This window comes from Cricetulus griseus, chromosome 2 (assembly GCF_003668045.3).
Source record: "Cricetulus griseus strain 17A/GY chromosome 2, alternate assembly CriGri-PICRH-1.0, whole genome shotgun sequence".
In the NCBI taxonomy this organism is placed as follows: Eukaryota; Metazoa; Chordata; class Mammalia; order Rodentia; family Cricetidae; genus Cricetulus; species Cricetulus griseus.
The window spans coordinates 53324196-53348791 of NC_048595.1; the positions used below are offsets into that span (position 1 = coordinate 53324196).

Consider the following 24596-nt stretch of genomic DNA (forward strand, 5'->3'; position numbering starts at 1 on the left):
ACGAGTCAGATGTTTAGGTTTCCACCCTGCAGCTGCCAGTCACTGACTAACTACTACCTGAGCTCAGGGGAGCTGGCTAGCACTCTCTTTTGCCATTCTTTGCAGATAAAAATAAAATGGTGGTAGTACTAGCTGTAAGGCAGTCACAAAGGTTTGACCAAAGTGCATGTTCACACACTGGCATACAATAGAGGCACACTGGGTATGACTCTCACATCCCCGTTTCTACATCTCAGGCTTCGGCATCCTCCACCCTGTCTTCCCTGCCCCCCCCCCCCGTGCCCTCAGAGTCAGCTCTAGCTACATGTACTGGCTGGAGCAGTCCACCCAGCACATGTCAGCTGTCTGGCACTCCCAGTATCTGGAACGTTTACTTCTGAAAGCCAAAGCCTACATCATCCAGCTCTGTGCCTGCAGTTACCCTAAGATATTGTGAACACCCAAGTGTACACATACAAAACTGCCTAGTAAAAGGAGCATGCACAAGGACGAGATGCCATGGTTTGGCTCTTACCTTTGTGACATGGCAACACGCTGCCCAGATGTCCTCTGAGGACTGCTCATGGTGGTTGAATTGTGGCTCCCACTTCTTAATTGGCCGTTCTGCAAAAGCCAGAAGTATTCCTCTCTGGTCTACCAGGGCTGCACGCACACTACCTGTTCCAACATCGATGCCCACATAATAGTGACCTGGCTCCTGGTCTCCACCAGACATCATGGTTCCTTTGCCTGGGGTGAACAAGTGAAAACACTATGTGAAGACAAATAGGCCTGCACAGACAGCCAAGAAACATCTTCAAACTGGACAGAAAAGGGAATCCAACTCCCTGAATGTGACCTGTTTATTATTTATTTATCTAATCAAAGGTTTTGTAGGCACTGAGCAAGATGGCCAAAGAGTGGGCACATCTAACAACACATGTCATTCCCATTCCTGGAAGGGAGTCAGAAATTAGGCACCTGAGAACATGACGGCTTAAGCAAAGTTGGAACAATGAGAGGGTAGTAGGAGACAGAGACGGAGCCAGAAGAGACAGATTTTTATCCTGGGAATTTGAGTCTACAAAACAGCAGCCTTGGGACAAAAGAAGCCTCATTTCCTTGTCAGTAATGCAGCAAATCCACCTCGCAGGTAGGTATCCTATGACAAGCAATGAAAGCACCAACATGCTCTCCTCTCTTCTCTCTGATTGGAGAAAAGTACAAAGAAGTCTCTGTTATGCTTTTGGAGCAGGGAAGACTCTAGAAGGCAAGCAGCTTTTGGCTTCACACTAGGTCCACACACTAGGTCCTAAAGAGCAAACATCCATCATGATGGTGATGCCATGTGACACTGACAGGAAAACCAATGCCTGCAAACAAAAGGCATTTCCCATGCTTCACTGGAGCAGCTAGGCCTGAACTCCCTACCTGTGCAACCCTGAGCCTCAGGCTGCCTCTTTTTCGTCCTCAGAGGCTTGACATAATGGTTTTGAGAAGAAACAGATATACCGCAGCCATCATGAACTGACTGGGAATTGGGAGGAGACCCAGGAGAGACAGGTTCAAGAGTGTGTTAGATGATCTGTTTTCCTGACAGACCCCTGGTGAGTTACAAGGAAACCTGACCTGGGAACCCTCAGGAATCCCTGGGCCCATGGGGCTGCTCACAGGGTGAGCCACATGGCACAGTCATCTCCCAGGGCTCTCACTCTCCAGTCTCAAGTGGTGCAGCCTCCAGACAGTAACTTCACTGGCACAGCACAGCTGTCCTCCTGGCCAGCCAGGCAGTCAGAGCTCTTGTGGTCCAACTTTAACCTGAGCAGCAATGTACACCCTCGACTTCAGAGAAATGATGGTTCCTTAGCCACATGGCTCTTGGGGATTCTAAAACAAGTCAGCCGGCAGATGTTCAGTTACTGCTTCCTGGATATTTATTCCAATAAAAAAGAACAAAAGAGGGGAAAACAACTTCATTAAAACTGGTAGCTTCTGCCTTAATCATAATGATTTCCCATCTGCATTTGCTCCCTGTGGCTCGGAGGCAGGTGAAGAAGAAAATGGAGAAGCAAGAGTAATGAAGCTCACTGCCTCCCCCTGAGCCTGAGAGGGTTCCCAGTCTCAGCAGGTGGGTCCTCCTGTCTCCTTGGCTTTCTTCCCTCAAAAGCCCATATGAAGATGAGTGCCAGTTTTCAAATTCATTCCTTCAGACACTCAGCAGTGGCACCTTCTCTTTAAGTTATTAACCAACAAAAACAAAATTTTAAATGAAACAGATAAATGCTGAGCATCTAGTCCCATCCTCCCTGCTTTCTCTTAGTAGTTTGATAGGGAGTAAAGGCAGTCCTGAATGAATGTGTATTGTTTGACATGAGTATGTCCATGTTAAGGACAGGCAATTCCTCAGACCCATGAGAATGTGAAAGCCTTCACCTGTCCATAAGAAAATGTCAACTGCAGTTTCCTCCTCCTAGATGTATACAACCTGAGACTGTTGCCCTACAGAGACTCCCCTACCAAGATTAACTAAGCCTGCCTTCTCTGTCAGCTATATAATGCAGCCCCACCTACCACTAAACTGTATACAATAACACATCCTCCTACAACTGTATACAATAACCCCTCACATCCAAAGCCCAGACACTGCTGGTGATGAGAGATGTCCTTCTGTATATATGTTTCTCTTATTGGTTGATGAATAATGCAGGAAGACAAGCAGAACTAGGAGATAAGGAGAATTCTGGGAAAGGTAGGCGGAAAGAGCCCGCCAGAGACAGCCGCCATGTAGGCCGCCAAAGGAGTAACAGGTCCAGACCCTTCTTTGGCAAGGTAAGACCATGTGGAAATACTTAGATTAATAGAAATGGGTTAATAATTAAAACAGAGATAGACAATAAGAAGCCCTAGCCAGCAACCAACAGCTTTATAATTAATATAAGTCTTTGCATGCTTATTTGGGGTAAGGCAGCTGCGGGACCAGGCAGAGACAAGAAAATTCAGCAACACTGCTGATGTATCTCCATCAGAGTGCACAGCCCACCCAGTTCTGGCTTTTTCTTACTTGCATCTGTGTGTCTAGCTTTTCATTTCCTAGTATCCCCAGTCAGTTTTCCAGGATCAAGCCTTGATGGACATTGTAGTGATTACTCTGCTAGGCTCTTTCTCAAAACAGCAGAATACTATTACTATAGAGAAGACAGCCTGAGGTCTTCAACAAGTGAGGCCCTCTGTGAGCTTCTCAACCCCAATGAACACTGCCCTGTCACCTCACCCCGAAGTGGGGTCCTAAATATCCTCACAGTCCTGGAAGTACACTTGTGCTCTGCTCTGCTTGGGTTCCTCACATCTTCCCTCCCCAATTCTATCCTCTACCTAAGGGGGGGGGGCTTCTTGCTGTTCTTGCACACGTACAAAGGCTGCCAATGCAGTACAGTATCTATACTTTCATTTCAAACTTTGTCACTCTGGACCACAGTTTTTGTCTTGTTCTGTTTTGTTTTGTGGTGTGTTTCTATGTCTATCTCCCTTATTGGACTGAACCCGAATAAAAAGGGAAATTTACTGATTTCTGCATCCCCACTTCCTTCCAGTGTCAGGATTATAACTGGTTTTCAATAATGGCTTGTTGAATGAACTCCTGAATCAGTGAACCAATAGAAAAAAAATAATAATAGATCCATAGTTTATTTGAATTTCTTAGTCTGTGCTTATACAGGCTTGTGTCACTTAAAAGGGTTGCTTTCTGAGAAATGCATTAGGTGATGTGAACATTGTATATGCATCATAAGGTGTGTTTACAGAAACCTAGAAGGTTTCCCAGAGGCATGGTGTGCCCATTGTCCTGCCTCTGCTCTGTCAGTTACCACAGTTATTATGCACACATCAGTACATCTCACAGCTTGCTAGTTTATTCGAATCTCTGTATCGATCAGTTAAGTATTTTCTTAGAATGTTTTACAGCTGCATTCTAAGAGAAGATTTTTATTTTCATATGTAGCTTCCCTGAAATCAGAGTGATTCTTACAGTCAATGGTATCCTGGAATCCACTGGTAGGATTTCTTTCTTCATGGGATATGATGGAATAATCAGGGTGTTAGCACTCTGCGGATGACAAGGTGATGGACAATACAAGAGGATGCCCTGCCTCACAGGGCCCTTGCCAACTGTTCCGCCCACATGCCACCAGCTGCAGGCACCTCAATTTACATGCATTTCTTCTTGCTTCCACCATCGCCATTGTGAAAGCTTGGGGAAGCAGCTCCTTCCCATGTACCTTATCTACTCTTCCACTGCTGTAGTAAAACACTCTAACAGAGGCATCTTATGGGAGAAAGGATTTATTCTGGCCCACAGCTTGAGGTCTAAGCCATCATCATGATGGGGAAATCAAGGTTGTAGTACCCTGAAGCAAACAGTCACACTGAACCCACAATTGGAACACAGGCAGTTAGTGAATGTACACTACTGCTCAGCATCCGATCTCCATTGACATGGTCCAGGATCCCAGCCAGGGAGTGGTGTTATTCGTTGTGAACAGTCTTCTCACCTCAACTAAAGCAATCAAGATGAATCCCATGGGCATACCCAGAGGCCAGGTAATTTTAGGTTCTGTCAAGCTGGCAGCATTAGTTACCACACCACAGACCCAAGATTGCCAACAGCATCTGCTCTTACCTAAAACTTTAAAAGACTATTCCAAACCTTGAGAGAAACCAGAAAATAAATGGGAAATGAAGAATCTCTACAAAACTTCTGTCTTATACCTGGTCAGGAACATTCCGGCTTCTTGCTACTCTGACAATGCCAAGCAAGAGAGATTCCCCATGGACCTAGCCCTGGGTTCCTTCTGATACTTCATTCCTTTGTAAATAGAACAATGTCTTATCATCCACCACCAAGAAAAATAAGAGAATGATTTCCACACTCCCGGTGTGGGCTTGCTCTAGACTGGACTGTAAATCTAGGAAAAGAACCTACCCTCAAGAGAGCGCTCACACTATGTGGAAAGTATAGTATAACCATTATAGTTACCTCAAACTGTGCCCTTGTTTCTGTAGGATAGCCAGTGCCTGTCACAAAGCAGAAATTCAACAAGTGCTTGCGACCCAGTGAATGAACTGAGTATCATAAGAAACCATCATTAGGGGGATAATAAAAGGCGCCATGTTTACTATGTATCTGATAATCTGCTAAGCAGCCTGTTTGCACTGCTGCTTCCTGATCCTGAAAACCAGTGAAGAGACAACTATTACCATCACCATTTTATTGGAGAGTTCTAGCTGAAGCAATATACTCCAATAGTTCATGCAACCACCAAGTAAGACGGTGAGAATACCCTCTCAAGCCCTTAACCTGTCTTAAGATGCCCTGCTGCCTTTGGATAGCCTTCCGTTACTAAATGATGACTTGCGGAGGACTGTATTAAGGGCCCTTGCCTACTGTGCTGAGGTTAGCTAACCAGAAGCTAGGCTGTCCACCTTCTAAGACTGTCCTCCCAACACCAGAGTGCCTCGATCTAGAAACCCTCCAACTTCCATAAAGTATTACTAGGTATTCTATAGGATGCTATAGCCCTCTTGGGAGCCATGGAGGTGTTCTCCCAGCAGTATTTGCCACAGCCTCTCCGTTCATGTTTGTCTAAGAAAGAGATCCTAATTCAACATTCAGGTTCACCATTTCTCCATTATTGTGGTCTTAATCTCTTTAAAAGTTGTTTCCACACCTGGAACCTGAAATCAAGCAAGACTGAGCCCTTGAGCACCAAGAGTCCCTGAAACCAGATCTGCATGGTATGAAAACTGCCAGGAGACTAAAGCAAGTCCCTTGCCCCTCCTACTCCGTGCCCTTTGTCCCTCGGTTACAAGTACAGTTGTCTGTATCCTGAATTCCAAACTTAATCAGTACCTAAAGAAACAAAGACCTAAGAAACAGAGAAACACTATTCCTTTTCTAATTAGGGAATAATATTTTCTAATTGAAGGAAGTAATATTCCCTTTCTAATTGAAGAAGGGGTTAGGATCATCATTGTGTTGCTTGTTTCCATCAAGAGCTTATCATACTACAGAAACGAATTCAAGAAAGTAGTAAATCTATCACTCATTACTTTATATCTCAGTGGCAGGAGTAATCTGCCCAAAGCAGACAGGCAGCAAAAGCCAGGCCCAGGATTTGAACCCCAGCCTACAATGGTGAGTTTGTGGCACTTTCCACAACATTCATCTGAAAATCAAACCTTTGGTAACTCCAATAACAACAATAACAGATGCCACAAAAGTTAGTCTTTCTTGAGCTCTCCCCTGCAAATTGCCTACCTGACTTCATGATTTTATTTACTCCTTACTGTAGCCCTCTCAACTAGGCAACTGGGGGCCCTATTTCTCAGGGAAATGAGTTGATGTATTCCAAGAAGACCCTAAGGTATAGCAGAGACAGAGGCTATGATTCCAGACTAAGCCAGGGCAATTCCAAAGCCTGCTTTCAGAGTGAGGAGGAGTAGAACTTAGGTTTTGTTTCACTGTTTTTAGGCAAACAGGAACACTCTAAAAAGAAACATCGGTTAGGGGAGGACAGTCAGGAAAGAGGAAGAAAGCTATGGCCCCTGGATGGTAAAAAGAAAGAAAAATAATGAAGAGAAATTTAAGCTGTGCTGCACAAGTACTGAGACATACCTAATATCTCAGTCTTGAAGATGTCTGAAAACTCAGGTCCTTCCAAGTCCCCAGCATGGGCTGCACTGACTCCTGGCCCCTATTTATGATCAAAAGGCTGTTCTCTGTGATAAATATTTATACAGTTCATTCAATAATGGCCTGTATAAATAATATAGAAATGTGCCACAGGAAACCACAGATTTCACAGCTGATTCTTCAGCAAATGTGCAAGCTGCTCAAATGCCACGTGAGGAAAGGAAGCTGGAAATCAGGGCTGCTCTTTACAAAACTATTTCAGCCATTCCTGGAAAGTGGTAAACGCTATGAATTCTCTTCTAAAAATCAACCCCTAGGGAATTGTGCTGTCCCTGTGTTCCCTTCTTCTCCTTTAAATAACCTAGTCGCAATGAGTCTATTTCCCAGAGCCACATCCCTGGGGAGTGGGTGAGCTTACCTCTCCTTAGATTCTGCTTCTTAAAGAGCCACTCCTCCAGGATCAGTTTAGTTAGTGACAACCCAGAGAAACTGTCCCAGGAGTGGAGGAGGAATTCAATGTCCTCTCAACATTGATCTTTGTACTCTACTGGGAACTCGTGTACACCAGCCTCATGCAATTTAGTATTTGGTTACACTGTAATCAGTAAAACTGGGAGATAAGAAAACAGGTAGGCCTGTGCTGTCCACTTCAGTCTTATGAATAGGAAGGATTCACCATTCCTGTAAATACATCTCACATACTCTAAGATAGTGGAAATATTGTAAATGGGAAGGAAAGGGTCAAGACAGCAATAATACCTGATCTGATTCTCTATGGTTTCTATCAGCATATCCAGGACCAAATAAGTGTGGCTTGCCAACAGGTACTTTCCCTCTTAAAGTGAAAGGAAATCTCCTATTACTTTCCTCCTCCTTCTCCTCATCTTTGCAGCTTAAGGGACACAATTTTTAGAGTTGTCTAATTGCCAATACTAGCTCAAAAGAAATACTCCAAATGCTTCTTAGATTCCCAAGTCTGTGGAATTTGTGCCAAGTAAACAAGATTATCTTTCATCCAAATTTACCTGTAACCTGGTATAAACCCACAAGCAATGTAAGTGTGCTTTGGATGTGAAGTATGGAGTGACTAGCGTGTCATGGTATTAGAGTACTGTTTCTCAACCTGAGGGTCATAACCCCTCTGGGGGTCAAACAACCGTTTCATGGGGTTTCCAAAAACCGTTAGAAAACACATGCTTGTATTATGATCCATAACAGTAGCAAAATTACAGTTATGAAGTAGCAATGAAATAATTACATGGGGGGGGGGAGTCACCACAACATGAGAAACTGTATTAAGGGGTCACAGCATTAGGAAGGTAGAGAACCACTGCCTTGGGGAGAAGGAAAGAAACAAGCAGAGCCCATCCCTGACAGTTCCTGCAAAGCCCCTGGAAGGGAGCACAAGCTTTTATTCATTAGCAATGTCCAGCACTCACCTATAACAAAAGGTCTGGTCTAGTGCAGGCAAAACAGGAGAAAGAGAGTATAGGAGAAAGAAATGTAGATATATTCCTTAGTCAACAAATATCTATCAGACTTCCTGCCCAAGAAAAGCCCACAATACACAGAAGGTACAGAGAATGAAAATGGCAGTTCTCAGAGACACAGGCAAATTCAAAATGCTATACAAAAACAAAACATGCAGCAGCACAACCATTTGTCTCCAATGAAAGTCAACCACTCATGCCTTGAGTGATCAGTCAGTCACCCAACTGTGAAGACCAAAAGACAGGGCTTCACCTGTGAACCCCACGACACAGGGATCCTCAAGTCCCTTCCAGACACCATGCATCCTGAGAAAACAACAACCAGCATTTTCATTGTTTCGGAGTTCAGGAGTTCTAGAGAGAAGCTCCAAGTAGGAGCACAGAAGTTATCCTAAGAAGAAATGCAAGGCTGTATCGTGACAGAGGAGCACATAGCTGGGCCCTCCTTGGCCATCTCTCCATCACCAAAGCACAATGGAGAAAAGGTTCAGCAAAGCAAGGAACTCATTCAGAAACTGATGGATGAATGAACCACTGCTGAGAGAAAGAAAAGCAATATCCCACATCCCAGCAGGCCCGGGGACTTACTTCAAGGTAAGTCCCTTAACACATGTCTCTCTTCTCAGCTACAAAATGATACTCACAGATTTTGTACTCCAAGTGATTGTTGTGAAGAGTAAGAAAAGTGGTGAGCATAGAAAGGATTTGAAAGGGACAGTTCCTTTATGAATAAGAGAGATCAATGGTCCTGGAGGACATCCACGGAAAAATTGCCATAGACAGTACAACATCGCCAAGGAGCCAGCTCAGAATGGAGCTCAGACTCACCACAGTTCCCAGGACTGTGTCTCTTCCTGACTTCACAACCTTTTACCATGTATTATCAAAATTGACCACCAAAATTAAAAAGACCCAATGACTATGGATCTCAATGAATTCTACACAGAGCAGCCATTTGAAACAGAAGCTGTGGAGCTTCACATTGGACTTCAGACTTTCACTATTGAATATATCTTTACACACTAACCCACCACCAAAATGAAAACTCCATGATAGAGTCAGAGAGTCAGAACTAGAGAAACAATTAGCTTTATATCTTCCTGTATATCTTCTATTACTTGCATTTATTATTTATTATTTAGCCTTTCTTGTTTCTTTTCTACATGTTACACTATACCCACAATGCATTTTTTCCATATATGTATGTATTATATATATATATATGAAATTTGTGGTTGTGGTGCATTTTATTCACAAGCTTTTTACAATAAAGTTTATTTAAAATATATATTACCTATTATTACATCTTCTCATCATATCTAAAATCTCATTTCACACACACAGACACAAAGCCCAGGGAGTTCTCTATGCCAGTATGTAAGGGAAATGAGACTGAAAAATGAATTATCCTTAATTGTATAAAAAGCAATCTTACGTTTCTGTGGGCTGGGGGTTTGTGTCCTTTGAACAGTGGCAAACAGGGCCTTTATGGATGAGAGCAGGACTGTTATACAAGAGGCCTAGGAGATACTACAAGCAAACCTTAATGTGCCTAGTAAAACTGCAGATGGCAGCTAAGAAGTTTCTTGAATTCTATCCTACTCATCCTTTCTCCAAAGAATAGAACATTTGTTGCTGGTGCAGGAATTGTGATTCATACTACATGAGAACTCAGTGCTTTTCTGTGTTTTGAGGAGCTTTACGCTTTATAATGAGCCATTTATTTTTAAAAGATAAATACAAGGTAACAGGAAGTGTTCCAGCTAATGTTTCTATTGTTGTGATAAAGGTCATGACCAAAAGCTACTTGAGGAGGAAAGGGTTTGTTTGGCTTACATATCTAGGATCACATTCCCTGAAGGAAAGCCAAGGCAGGATTTCAAGGCAGGAACCTGGAGGAAGGAACTAATGCAGACTGCTGATTACTGGATTGTTCCTCATGGCTTGCTCAGTCTGCTGTCTTATACAACTCAGGACCACTTGTCAGGGGTGGCACCACCACAGTGGGCTTGGCTCTCCCACATCAGTCATTAGTCAAGAAAATGCCCTTCAAACTTGCCTACAGGCAACTGATGGAGGCATTTTCGCAATTTACCTTCATTCTCCCAAATAACTCAAGTGTGGTTGTTGGAATAAGAATGACTCTACAGGTTCATATATTTAAATGCTTGGTCCCCAGTTACTGGAGTGGTTTGGGAAGGATTAGGAGGTGTGGCCTAGTTGGAGAAGGTATATCATTCTCTCTGTGTGTGTCTCTCTCTCCTCTCTCTCTCTCTCTCTCTCTCTCTCTCTCTCTCTCTCTCTCTTTCTCTCTCTCTTTCATTTCATTTGTGGATGCAATATAAACTCAGCTATTTATCCAGCACAATGCCTGCCTGCCTGCCTGCCTGCTTGCTGTCATGATCCTGGCATGATGGTCATGGATTAACCCTCTCAAAGAGTGAGCCACAAGTTAAATGTTTTATTATATACATATACATATATATATAATTATATATATATATATATTATATATTTTGTCACCACAATCAAATCAAATAGTAATTTAAGACATTTAGCCTGTGTCAAGTTGACAAAAAAATGCTTGTTGTCAAATGCACAGCCCAGCTCCTAAGGAAGTCAGGTATAAATCCTTCACTCATCAGAAGACAAAACAAATTTCACCACGAAACTTTTGCTTACAGCAAACGAAACTCATCTTGTTCATTATTTGTGTTGTTGCCATCCCTCCTTCTCCCCCCTCACCCTCCCCTCATATTTTACATATAAACCTTGTGTTCCAATAAAACAAAGCCCTTGCCTGTTTATAAACCTTCTTCTCTTGCCCCCATTGCCCTTCCCTTTGCAGATGAGTGAAAGGCTGTAACACCCACTACTGTGTATGTTGCTTCTCCCAGTCACACACAGAGGAAGCTAAAATTCTGAAGAATCAGGCTCTTGAAGATCTCAAAGCCTAGGGTAGAGGTGAGAGACCATGTCCAAATTAATGTCTGCCTTGGCAGGTATAGAAGCCCTACTGTTGGTGAGGCCCCAGGCACCAATCAAACTTCCTTGATCCGAGTCATTATTCTGAGAGGTTTTCTCAGACAGTCATCAGAAATTAGAAACGCCTTCTCCATGCTCTGAGTAGCAAATGCTGCCTTTACAGTCCTTATTTTATTATTTTTGTGTATGGGTGTTTTGCTTGCATCTGTCTGTGTACTATGTGCATATCCGATACCCGTGGAAGCCAGAAGAGGACATCAAATGCCATGTGTCTGGAGTTACAAATGGTTGTGAGCCATTGTGTGAGAGCTGAGAACTAAATCAGGGTCTCTGGAAGAACAGTCAGTACTCTTACCCTCTGAGCTGCCTCCCTAGCCTGCTAACTTACATTTTAGTAAGTCTTTCTTCCTTGTATTTACAGATACACACAAGATAGTCTAATATAGTAATAAGGGGGATTAATGAGTTGTGAGGTTGGAAGACTGTCAATACATTAGATGATCAAATAACTTTTTAAATGAAAAGAACTAAGGGTTCTAATCTTCTAAAGAGTTCCAGAAGTATTATAACTAACAGTGGAGGTTTGAATGAGAACATTCCCCATAGGCTCAGATGTTTGAATACCTGGTGCATAATGGGTGGCGCTGTTTGGGCACATTACAGAACCTTTAGAAGGTATAGTCTTCCTGAAGGAAGTACATCACTGTGGTGGGCTTTAGGAGCCTATAGCCCTGCTGTGCTTGCAATGCACTTTCTCTGATTTATGTTTAGAGTTGAAGATGTGGTCTCTCGGCTTGCTGCTCTAATATCATCCCACCATGCCTTTCCCCAGAACCCTAAACCAAAATGAAATTCTTCCTTCTATAAGTTGCTAACTTATAATAATGAATACAGCAACCATTCTGTGTACACCACACTCCTCTTTGTGACTGGCCTACTCCATGACAGGGAGTCAACTTCCATAGGAAGGAAGGAGAGAGGACAGAGTTCACCCAGAAGAATATCCATAGACCCCTCACAGGATCTCCCCTTCTGCAAACTGTACTGACACCCAAGTTCACTAAAACTCTAGGCTTGGATTGAAGATCTCTCATTGCCTACAAGTGGGAAAAGGTTTGGATTGGCAAGAAGTGGAGTGAGTGCCCTATCCTAACCATGAAGCCATTTTATTTTAATCCCTGATGTGCCCACTACAAAGTTATAGCAGTAACATGGAAATGATATTCAAACATGAATTACATTCACATAAACTCCTCTTTCTGGGAAATGAATTCTTGACCCTTATTTGAATTATGAATAATTTAAATATCTATGCAGTTTCCCCCTCTGAGACACTGCTGTTGATTTGCTAACATAATTAACTACAAAATCATTTTCTTCAAAACTAACCAGTCCTTCAAAGTAATGCCATAATCATTAGCATGTTGGCCGAAATCCACAGTTTTTCCCAGAAAGTCACTCAAATTAAAACAGTAGAAGAACCCACCAACTTTAATGGGGATGTCAGACAGACATCTCAGGCAGCCTCAGGAAAAGCCACTAAATCCATTCTGCACAACAAAACACCTGCCCCAGACAAAGGCCAGGATGGCTGTGGTCTTTGGTGTGGTCTCCTGTTTACTTGTTCATGAAATGTGGACAGGGTAGTCTTAAGGCCCAAGGAGAAAGGCCTAAAGCAGTGTTTCTCAACCTCTGGGTTACAACCCATTTGGGGTTGAGGGACCCTTTCATAAGGGTTGTATATCAGCTATCCTGCATATCAAGTATTTACAATACAATTTTTAACAGTAGCAAAATCAGTTATGAAGCAGCAATGAAATAATTTTAATGGGCAACTGCATTTCAGGGTCACAGCATCAGAAAGGCAGAGAACCACTTTAGGCCCTAAAGGATCAGTTATTTATAACCAAATATTCAGTTTGAAAAACTGGAACAGCCTGCCATTCTTCAAACATATATATCCCTGTCAGGATTATCCTGGGCTAAATTACCAACATAAATGCACCTAGGGTGCTGCTTCTCCACAGGCCCTCCTGTCTACATCTCCACTCTAGTCCTTACTCCCTCCTGGAGATCAACCCTTTACACTACAACCCTATGAAACTTGCAGTTTGCTGCCTTTGGCTTTGGTGTTTCCTTTTTCTGAAACATAAATAATAAGAAGGCAGTTCACACAGAGAGAAATAAAATGAGCATATGAATCTTCAGTCTCACACGAAGGGTCATAAATTAAAACTATATTAAGATATAATTTCAACATAATAGAGTAGCAGACATTAAAACTCTGAAAATACCCACTTTCAGTAGGAGCATGTACAGGTGAGGATGTATTAAGGGAAAGGGCCAGGACTTCAAAGACTATTGGCTAAAAGTCTCCCTGCAACAATCAGGTATACTTTCCTTGGAAAAACAACTCACTCAGTCATTTGTTGACTGATTTGGCAGTATCTGTCAGCTTTTATAGTCTACCTTTACCCAACGGTTTAACCTGTAAGAACTGATGAAGAACTGGTTCACCAAAAAGCTATACAGAAATGTCTAGACTAACATCTTTCATAAATACAAGAGCATCCCTGGGGGAAAAAAAAAAGAGGCTGGGGGGGATTAACACCTGTTTATTGAGAAGGGATTTTTTTTAAAGACTAGTATATCAGTAGTTGTTTAAAAAGAATAAGAAAATACAGAAACATGCTGATCATATAGTATTAACTTAAAAAGCAAATTCTGCCAAGCTCACACCTACAATTCCAACTGACCTGAAGAGCTGAATAAAGCAGGAGGATCATTGTGAGCTCAAGGTCAGTCTATACTATGTAATGAGTTCCAAGCTACCTAAGCTACAGAATGAGACTCTGTTTAAAAGATCAAAAAATAAAATAAAATAAATAAGCTCTTGGATGATATGTTATGGCCCCTTTGCATCATTTTTTTAAAGTAACAGAGCCTTAAGCAGGCATGGTAGTACATATCTGGAACATTACTTGGGATGATAATGAGTAAGGCAAACCTAACTACATAGTGATACCCTGTCTCAAAAAGTAAGGGCTGGGAGGAAGGGGAGACAGCACCTCAGTGGTTCTCAGAGTGGGCTCTGGAAAACCTTGTCAGTGCCACCAGGTACAGTTAGAAAGGCAAGTGTTCATGCCACACTCCAGGCCATGCCCAGGTGATCCATAGTCAAGCTTGGCAGCCATTCTCCTGTTAAACCATTAACCCATAAGACTTCAGAGAAAATACACAAATGCTGCTTTCTGCAGTAACCCTTTGGGAGATGGAATGGAATGGGGGCTTGGAAGGCAGTGAACTCCCCCTCACTGTACCTGTATTTTCTTATCGGGACAACCAGCTCACAAATAATGTCATGGAGACTTCTGATTGACTATGAAAGCTCAGCCTGTAGCTTAGACTTGTTGCTAACTAGCTCTTATAACTTAAATTAATTTACAATAATCTATGCTCTATCACATGACCTTATCTCCCTTCCATCTTGCACCTCCTGTTTCCATGTCTCCTGGCGTCTCCCTCACCCTACTTTCTCCTACTACTTTCTCTCTCTACTAGGAAGTCTCACATATACCTTCTGCCTAGCTACTGACCATTCAGCTTTATTAACCACAACAACAGAACTTCACACAGCATGAAATATCCCATGACATATCACCATAACAGAATTTTCACAAGGAGCATGTCACTACAAGATCATCTTTGGACTGAGCTGAACTGTGGTTTGCAAGCCTTGTATCCATTCTCTCGGCCTAATTTTTCCTCCACAGGATCATCCAAACAGCATTTGACCCCTATATGAGAACTTTCCCCTTGTGTGGTTTGAATGAAAATGCCCCCCATAGGCTCATAGGGAGTGGCATTATTAGGAGATGTAGTCTTGTTGGTGCAGTTGTGACCCTGTTGGAGGAAGTGTCACTGGGGATAGGCTTTCAGGCCCCAGAAGCTCAAGCCAAGCCTGCTGCCTCTGAATCAAGATGTAGAACTCTCAGTTACCTCTCCAGCACTATTTCTGCCTGCATGTCACTATACTTCCCATCATTACAAAGATGAACTAAACCTCTGAGCTGTAAGCCAGCCCCAATTAAATGTTTTCCTTTATAAAAGTTGCTGTGGTCTTGGTGTGTCTTCACAGCATTAAACTCTAACTAAGATACCTAGCTAAGATGCCCCTCAACTGTATTAAGATGACCCGTGCAGCCTAGGGATAAAGCTTCTTCCTTCTATGATATCTACATTCAGGTTCTGTAACCTGTAACTTGTCACAAACACCCAACTAAGAATTTTTTTTCTAAAACAGATGAAAGTAGTAAAGCTCATTGCATATTTTTAAGTAGAATGCTATTTATTACCCTTATTCCCCACAAGACAATGCACGGGTAAGTCAAGCTTTGCTGGTGCATATGGTCAATGAATACTAAGTCTTCTATTTTCCTTTCCATTGATAAAGGCCCACTGAGTACAGCATAACTAGATGAAATGAATCAATGGCTCACCCAACCCATCATCACACACTAACACACACAATGTGCTCTTTAAAGGCTAGGAATGAATATGAGAAAAGCATAACAACATACATATATGAAATGTCACAGTAAAATCCATTATTTTGTAGCTAACTAAAAAGAGTTGATGCGTTATTGAGGTGATAAGAGAAGCAGCCCAGGTACCCTTACAAATCCAATGAAGAGGGTATTTAAAGTAATCTTCCTCAAGTCCCATGTTCTTCCCTGGGAGTTCAATGGAAAGTAAAGTTTCCTGGTTTTTCAATAACTACATTCACATGCACTTAAGGTTTTCTTAACCTTATTTATTTTTAAGCTAACCTCCACCTTGAATAAAAATATTTCTTATGAATATTTTCTGGGGCAACCAAGAGTATCATCAACTTAGCCTTAGCCAAAGGCCATACTAATCTTGCCTACAATCATAGAGTGCCCATAACAGCTGGACAGAGAACAACAGTTCTCAGAGGTGACGGACCTTCCAAGGTTCCAGAGGTTTTCAACCATCTGTTCTTTCCACCCATGTCACAAGGCAATCTTTTAAAATCCTAAATTAGACTTACTCTAACAAAGTTGCCACATCATTCTACTATCTCAGAATTTGGTAAGCTAATCGAGTCTGTTCTGTATAAATCACTACTGAGTGTATAAACGTTCCTACTTTTGACCTCCATGCATCCTCCCCTTTCTTAATCTCTCTCTCACAGCCAGTTAGCAGAACCCAAGTGACTCAGCATTTGGCCTTGCCTGCAGAGGACTTCAGAACAGCTCAACAACAAATCTAGATAGCCAAGGACTAGCAATAAATTCAACCTAAATAACCACTCCTTTCCCTGGGCCTCCCTGAACCTAGCACATACAAACAGCACTGTATGAGACACCCTCTCTCCGAATTCCACTTCATAGAGTTATCCTTGCTAATGATGATTTCCAAATGAAGATTTCTGGAAAAAGAAGTATGTTTTGTCTGGATAAGAAATCTAATTTTCCTTCATACATCAAGCCTATTTCTTCTCCCAAACACACTATTCACTCTCTCTTCTATTCATGGAGGATGCTGACTCCATTTAGGTATAGTTCTATTGTAGTCATAAATCTAGCCTTATCTTTTGCCTAGTTCCTTTTCTAAAAAACTCTATTTTGGGGGCATCTTACATTTCCTTCTAATGCACTTCTTTTACCATGATCCCCCTGGCCTTTTATGAGGCCTTTTATTAATGATGCCTGGGTACCTCAAAATCCCTTCTTCACCTTCAAATAGTCCTTTCTATATAGTTTATTCAAAACTTGTAGTTGACAGCTTCTATTTCCAGCCAAAGTAAAATTATAGGAACCATATCTCCACCCCTGCAATGATTTTTTAAAAGACAGAAAAACAAAATGTCTTAGACTGTTAGCTATCTGTCAACAACCATGATTACAAAAACAATAAAAATGAGGAGAAAACAAATAAAGGATAATTTTTATGATTGCTCAAGATGAATGCCTAGGGGCTATTTTCAGACTTTATGACAGAAAAGAGAAACAATCCCAGCTCAGCAGTATCCCTGCCTGTTGAGTCATGGAGAACAGCAGGACTAAAGAAGGGATGGAGTACAAGAGAAAAGAGAGCTGCAGAGGGGAGACACTCAAAGCACTGCACAGCAGATCCAAGACAGAGAGGCAGAAGCACCAGGAAGCATTACAGTAAAAATCCAGTGGGCTCACAAAGAGCTAAAACCTACACTTTCATATCTAATGTTGTAACTCACATAGTCTAGGCAAAATACAGAATACTGCTCCAAGTTCAATTGACAAGGCATAAAACAAGACCCTAAACAGTCAAACTGTTTCTAAATAACTTATACATGCTCCTGAACAAATCTCGAGTGTACTTACAAAAATACAAGGGGAAAACAAAACAGAACTAATGGTATAAATACATAGTGATTGCTATTAAACACACACACACACAAACACACACACACATGTGTGTGTATATATATCATACATAGGTCTCTGGAGATGGCTCAGCAGATGGAGCACATGCTGTATATGTATGAGGCCCTGAATTTGAGTCACCATCATCCTAGGTTTGTTTGGTTGGTTGTTTTTGTTTGTTTGTTTGTTTGTTTGTTTGTCAGTTTAAGGAGTAATAAAAGACAGATCCTGGAAATTGAATCATTGCTGAACTTCAAGTTCAATAAGGCAGAGGGGTAGAATAGGACACCTGATATCCTCCTCTGTCCTTCACACAAGCACCCATGGGCACATATGTCTTCATGCTTACATATACACCCATTCATGTACCACCACCTCCCCCAACACATACACACAAATTACCATGCATACAGAGAAACAGGAGCAAACACGCTAAAATGAAAAAAATAGTAAATGAACAGTGACTTAGTATTGGCACATGTAATCAGTAATCAGAGGAAAAGGAACTGCAATAGCTGTATTTTTGTTTTGTTTTTGTTTTTCAAGACAGGGTTTCTCTGTGTAGCTTTGGAGCCTATCCTGGCACTTGCTCTGGAGACCAGGCTGGCCTCAAACTCACAGAGATCCGCCTGCCTCTGCCTCCCGAGTGCTGGGATTAAAGGCGTGTGCCACCAACACCCAGCTTTAGCTGTATTTTTATATTCCAAAATTCTAGGGGAAAGACAATTTAAAAGTTCAGAAGTGAGAAATGCAAAGAACATTCTAAGTTGCTGAAATTCAGAAACTAATGTCTGCAATGAAGAACTAATTCTGTAAGATTACAGAATTCAAGAAAAAATATACTTGCAAACTTCAAGATAATACAATAGAAACTATCCAAAACGCAGCAGCAAGTTTTTAATATTTACCTTTATTATTTTTAACTTTGTGGAGCCGTATGTGCATGTGAGTGGAGTTTTCTGAGGAGGACACTCATTGGAGCTGGAGTTACAGGCAATTGTGAGCTGTGCAACAGGGGAGCTGGGAACTGAATTTGGGTCCTGTGGAAGACCAGATGCACTCTTAAACACTGGGCCATCTCTCCAGCCCAAATAGAAAGATTTTTAAAGTGGAAATATAGAATAATTTTAGGAGGTCAAAGGACACATGAAATGGAAGCTCTTAAAAGGTGGTGACAAAAGAGGCAACAGAAATATTAGAAGACACAGTGATCAAAAATTCTACAGATGTGATGAAAACTATAAATCTACATATCCAAAGATCTCCAGGAATTCAAAACACAAAGAGTACAAAAAAACCTAAATCAAGAAATACCATAATCAAATGGTCGAAAACTATAAACACTTGATACTAGCAAATGGAAGAGATGCTATACAAAAAGAATGAAAATGTCTCAGAATAATGAAAACTAAGACCAAGATATTTTAAATGTAAAAAAAAATAAAGAACAGTATAATGTTCACAATTTCAAAATACCTTTCAAAAATAAAAGGTGAAATAAAGAATTGCCCAGGCAAATGAAACGTAAAACATCATTACCAGCAGAGTTGCACTATAAGAATACAGGAGAAAAAATATACTGTACAGAAATCTACACCTATGAAATGTAATGAGGACCACAGAGTAAGTATATGGATAAACATAAATACTGTCTAAAAAAAGTTAATATCTCAAAAAGCTAGCTAACTTCCATATCTGTAGTTAATAATCATATATTGTGGAGTTTAAAGATATGCAGAAGTAAAATATGCAAAAACAGAAACATGAAGGGTAAAAGAATAGAAAACACACTGCTACATATTTCCTGTGTGTAGAATCATACAATGTTACTGATTACGATGAATTGAAGATATTTATTAAAAATCCTAAAACAAAATTAGACTAATGCCATGACAGAAAAAAAAGTCAAATCAAAAGAAAAATGACAGAAAGAAAGAACAAATGACAGATGAATGAATTTAAAACAAAGGGTTTTGAAAAATTAAAAACCCATCAAGGTAGTGATCTAAAATTAATAATTATATCAAATGAAATAACACTCCAATTAAAAGACAGATTATTCAGTGTTGATTTACTTAGTCTAATTAAATGCTGACTACATGAAGCTTAATTTAAACCTAAGGTAAAGAATCAGTAGTAGAACATGACATGCCATATTGCAGCATGCTCGTCCTTCCTGCTCCACTAACCCAAAGATGCTCCTGAATCATCCACTGTGATGCTAGGTGATGCCTTCCCATGATGATGCAAAAGGCATTTTCAATATCAGGCACTCCTGATTTTGTGCCTTGCATTTCCCAGGTAAATAGAGTCCCATTCATTCCCCTTTGCTGTCTTCATATTTGTATATAAAGCAGCAAATGTGCCTGGGCTATGGGAGATATTCTGTGACTGAAGCAAAATCGACGTATCCTTGTCTTTACTGTCTGTGTACCTCTGCAGACTCCATGCTAAATTGAGGACCTTCAGGAAGTCGTAAAAAACCAGACCCCAGATATGCTGTAGGTGCTGATCCCAAGGTTGGCAGTGCACTATAGCCACTGCTTCTCTCAAGACTGGTAATGAGCACAGATAAGAGTTTCTTGGGCTACTATCAAAACTGCTGTCTGTTTTGACATGGATTTGAAGCTCATACAGAATGAGATACGTGTCATGGAGTTGTATATTGTGATCATGAACATAAGTGAAGTATGGTATCAAAAGCAAGAAAAGTTAGTTGCTTAATATTACTCAATTTCCAGGTCAAGATGACTCTCTTTGCATCTATCTAAACAGGAATAAGTTTCAAAAGAAGACAATAGTGGAACTTCCATTATGCAAAAAAGTAGCTAATTTCTAGACAAATGAGCTGGGGACCCAGGGAATGGTGTTCAGCAAAGCAATGTGTTCACTTGGCTATTTGTCTAGTTTACAAAAAGCTGTTTTTGTTACACTGCTGTCATTTGACATCAATTGTGACTGTCAATTGGCAGTAGCTATTTAGATAGCAACATTAGAAATACTTTGCTACAGTAAAGAAAGGTATATAAAACATAAAAAATAATAATTACATCAAATGAAATAACACCCCAGTTAAAAGACAGATTATTCTGTGTTGATTTATTTAGTTTAGTTAAATGCTGCCTACAAGATGCTCAATTTAAACGCGAGTTGAATAGTCAGAATGGTGCATGATATGTCATATCACAGCAATGAAAAGAAATGCAAAGTACCTCTATCAACATCCAACTAAACAGGTTTAAAAATACATAGTACTCAAACAATGACTAAGTAGATTTCTCTGCTAAAATGGTTAGAAATTGTGAAACAATACATGGTGAGTCACCAAGAGGACCAAACAGTCCAATCTATATACCCGATCACAGACTACCAGAACAGGTAAAGTAATCTCTGATAGAACAGTAATGAGAAATGTATGTAAATGATTATACCTTAAGTGATTGACAGGGACAGAAATAGTAGACAACTCAGCAAGGATGTGATATACAACAGGAATCCATCCAATGTGCCCTGGCCAACAGGTAAGATGTACTTTGCCAAATCAGCATATCATGACCCTGCTGATAAGTTGCTCAGAGTGTAGTTTGTCTTATTCAAATAACTCTCACATCAGACTCTAAAAATTCAAAGGATTCAAGTCACACAAAGGATGTTCTATGACCATAACAGAACTATAGATAACAATAACAAATCCTCAAATATATGGAAACTAATTAACATACTTATGGAAATGTCTAAGTAATTTCAGTGTGTTTAATTGAAACAGAATTTGTTTAATTGAAACAAACATATAGTGTGCAAGTTTTAGGATATGAATATTGCCAAACCTAGAAGTTAACTGCATCTAATGTCAATATTAGAGAAGTCTCAAGAAAATGCTCTCAGGCTCCCTCTGAGGAAACTAGGAGAGAAGGAACCCCACATATGCTGAAGCAAACTTCAATCACTTTTAGAACAGAAAATTTTTAGAGAAAATAAATTTGAGTAAAAGATAGCACTTTGAAATGACCAACAAAATTAATATAACTCTATCCATCATAATCATGAAAATAGAGAAAAATTTACATATTGCCAATATTGAGAATTAGAGATTTAATTAGAATGAGTTTATAGATATTAAAATAACAGTCAAGAAATGTTTTGCACAGTAGCATGTTAATAAATTTAACAAATTAGTCATTTAGTGTAAAGTCCCTTGAGGGGCAAAAACTATCAATTCTCACTCAATGGAATAGTATCAACTGAACACAATAGCAAAGTAGCTTTCTGTCACCTCACACAGCACACTGGCTGTGACAAGTAGACATGGATAAAAGGACCTTTAGGAGAATCTTTTACTCTGAGGTATCGCCTGTCTTTGAAGTTGAGGTGTGTTTCTTATAAACAGCAGAAGTATGGATTCTGTCTTCGTATCCATTCTGTTAGCCTATATCTTTTTATGGGTAAGTTAAGACCATTGACATTTAGGGATATTAATGTCCATTGTTCATTGGTTCTTGTTTGTTTTGGATTTATTGTGTGTGGATTTTGCCCTTTAAAGAAAGAAATTAAAGAAGATACCAGAAAATGGAAAGATCTCCCATGCTCATGGATAGGTAGAATCAACATAGTAAACATGGCAATCCTACCAAAAGCAATCTACAGATTCAATGTAATCCCCATCAAAATCCCAACACAGTTTTTCACAGATATTGAAAGAACAATACTCAACTTTATATGGAAAAATAAAAAACCCAGGATAGCCAAAACAACTCTTTACAATAAAAGATCTTCTGGAAGCATCACCATCCCTGACTTCAAGCTGTACTATAGAGCCATAGTTCTGAGAACAGCTTGGTATTGGCACAAGAATAAACAGATAGACCAATGGAATGGAATTGAAGACCCAGATATTAACCCACTCACCTACGAAGACCTTATTTTTGACAAAGGTGCTAAATCCATACAATGGAGAAAAGATAGCATCTTCAACAAATGGTGCTGGCACAATTGGATTCGGACATGCACAAGATTGCAGATAGATCCATACCTGTCACCATGCATAAAACTTTAAGTGCAAATGGATCAAAGATCTCTCCATAAATCCAGCCACACTGAATCTTCTAGAAGAGAAAGTGGGAATTACCCTTGAACAAATTGGCATGCCAGTAGCACAGACATTGAGGTCTGCAATTAATAAATGGGACCTCCTGAAACTGAGAAGCTTCTGTAAGGCAAAGGAAACAGTCAATAAGACAAAATGACAGCCCACAGAATGGGAAAAGATCTTCACCAACCACACATCTGACAGAGGGCTGATTTCCAAAATATACAAGGAGCTCAAGAAGCTAGCCACCAAATCACCAAACAATGAAATTAAAAAGTGGGGTGCAGAACTAAACAGAGAATTTTCAACACAGGAATCTGAAATGTCTGAAAGACACTTAAGAAAGTGCTCAAAATCCTTGGCCATCAGAGAAATGCAACTCAAAACAACTCTGAGATGCCGCCTCACACCTGTCAGAATGGCTAAAATCAAAAATACCAGTGACAATCTATGCTGGAGAGGATGTGGAGAAAAAGGAACACTTCTCTATTGCTGGTGGGAGTGTGAACTTGTAAGACCACTCTGGAAATCAGTATGGCGGTTGCTCAGAAAAATGGGAATCAATATACCTCAAGATCCAGCCATAACTCTCTTGGGTATATACCCAAATAGTGCATGTCCATACAACAAGGACATATGTTCAACCATGTTCACAGCAGCATTGTTTGTAATAGCCAGAACCTGGAAGCAACCTAGATGCCCCTCAACTGAAGAATGGATAGAGAAAATGTGGTACATTTATACAATGGAGTACTACTCAGCAGAAAAAAGCAATGGAATCTTGAAATTCACAGGCAAATGGATGGAACTAGAAGAAACCATCCTGAGTGAGGTAACCCAGTCACAAAAAGACAAACATGTTATGTACTCACTCATATATCAATTTTAGACATAGAGCAAAGGTTTACCAGCCTATAATCCTCTTCACCAAAGAAACTAGGAAACATGAAGGACTCTAATGGATAAATAGGCCCCAGGAATGGGATGTGGCATGAACTCCTGAGCTAATTGGGAGCATGAGGGTAGGGGAGAGGGTGCTGCTACAATAAGAGCACAAGAAGAGGAGTAGAGGAGAGGAAATGGAGGGGCAGAAATATTGAGTTGGGGGAAGAATAGAGGAGAGAGAGCAGGATGAGAGATACCATATTAGAGGGAGCCACTATAGGTCCGAGAAGAGGTCTGGAACTAGGGAGATCTCCAGAGACCTACAAGGATGACACGATCTGACAATCCAGGCAATGGAAAAGAGGGTAACCTAAAAGCCCTTCCCCTAAAATGCCATCCTAGAGCCCTCACCCAGTGGCTGATGGAAGCAGAGACAGACATCCACAGAAATACACTGAGCTGAAATCTGGAATTTAGTTGAAGAGAGGGAGGAATGAAGATCGAAGGGGTCTGTACCAGGTTGGAGAAACCCACAGAAACAGTTGGCCTGAACAAGGGAGAGCACATTGACCCCAGATGCTATCTGGGAGGCCAGTACAAGACTGATCCAGCCCCCTGAACATGGATGCCAATAAGGAGGCCTCTGCACTCCAGGGAGCCTCTGGAAGTGGATTAGCATTTTTCCCTGGTGTAAGAAGGGACTTTGAGAGCCCATCCCACATGAAGGGTTACACTGGCCCTGGACACATGGGGAAGGGCCCAGGACCAGCACAGGAAGATTTGTTGGACTCTGCAGAGCCCCTGTTGAGGGCCCTACCCTGCCTGGGGAGTGGTGGGTGGACGGGGTGGGGGGTAGGTTGGGGGTGGGGAGGAGGGAAAGGGGAGAGGGGAGGGAGAGGGAGAAGGGACTTACATGTGAAACAAGCCTGTTCCCTAACTTGAATTAATAAGAAAAAAAAAGAAAAGAAAAGAAAAGAAAAGAAAAGAAAAACGCCTCGGGCGTGCCCAAAGACCAACCTGCTGTAGGCAAACCATCACTGATACTTTCTTCCCAG

The 24596-nt window shown here is 41.0% G+C and overlaps 1 protein-coding gene across 8 annotated transcripts in view; it reads right to left on the reverse strand.

The window, feature by feature from the left end:
- The window catches only part of Fggy (FGGY carbohydrate kinase domain containing), a 388993-nt gene that overhangs the window by 352358 nt on the left and 12039 nt on the right, over positions 1-24596 (reverse strand). For 6 of the 8 annotated variants that reach the window (XR_004768192.1, XM_027400440.2, XM_035439798.1 and 3 more), the window contains exons 2-3: positions 18479-18610; positions 515-729 (exon numbers count right to left, since the gene is read on the reverse strand). Coding sequence is in view for 7 of the 8 variants with exons in the window: in XM_027400440.2 (XP_027256241.2) it covers positions 515-729; positions 18479-18515 (252 nt within the window). In the remaining variant the exon portion in view is untranslated. Of the gene's footprint in view, positions 1-514; positions 730-1608; positions 1906-18478; positions 18611-24596 lie in introns of all 8 variants that reach the window. The other 2 variants (XM_027400437.2, XM_027400435.1) reach the window with 2 other exon arrangements.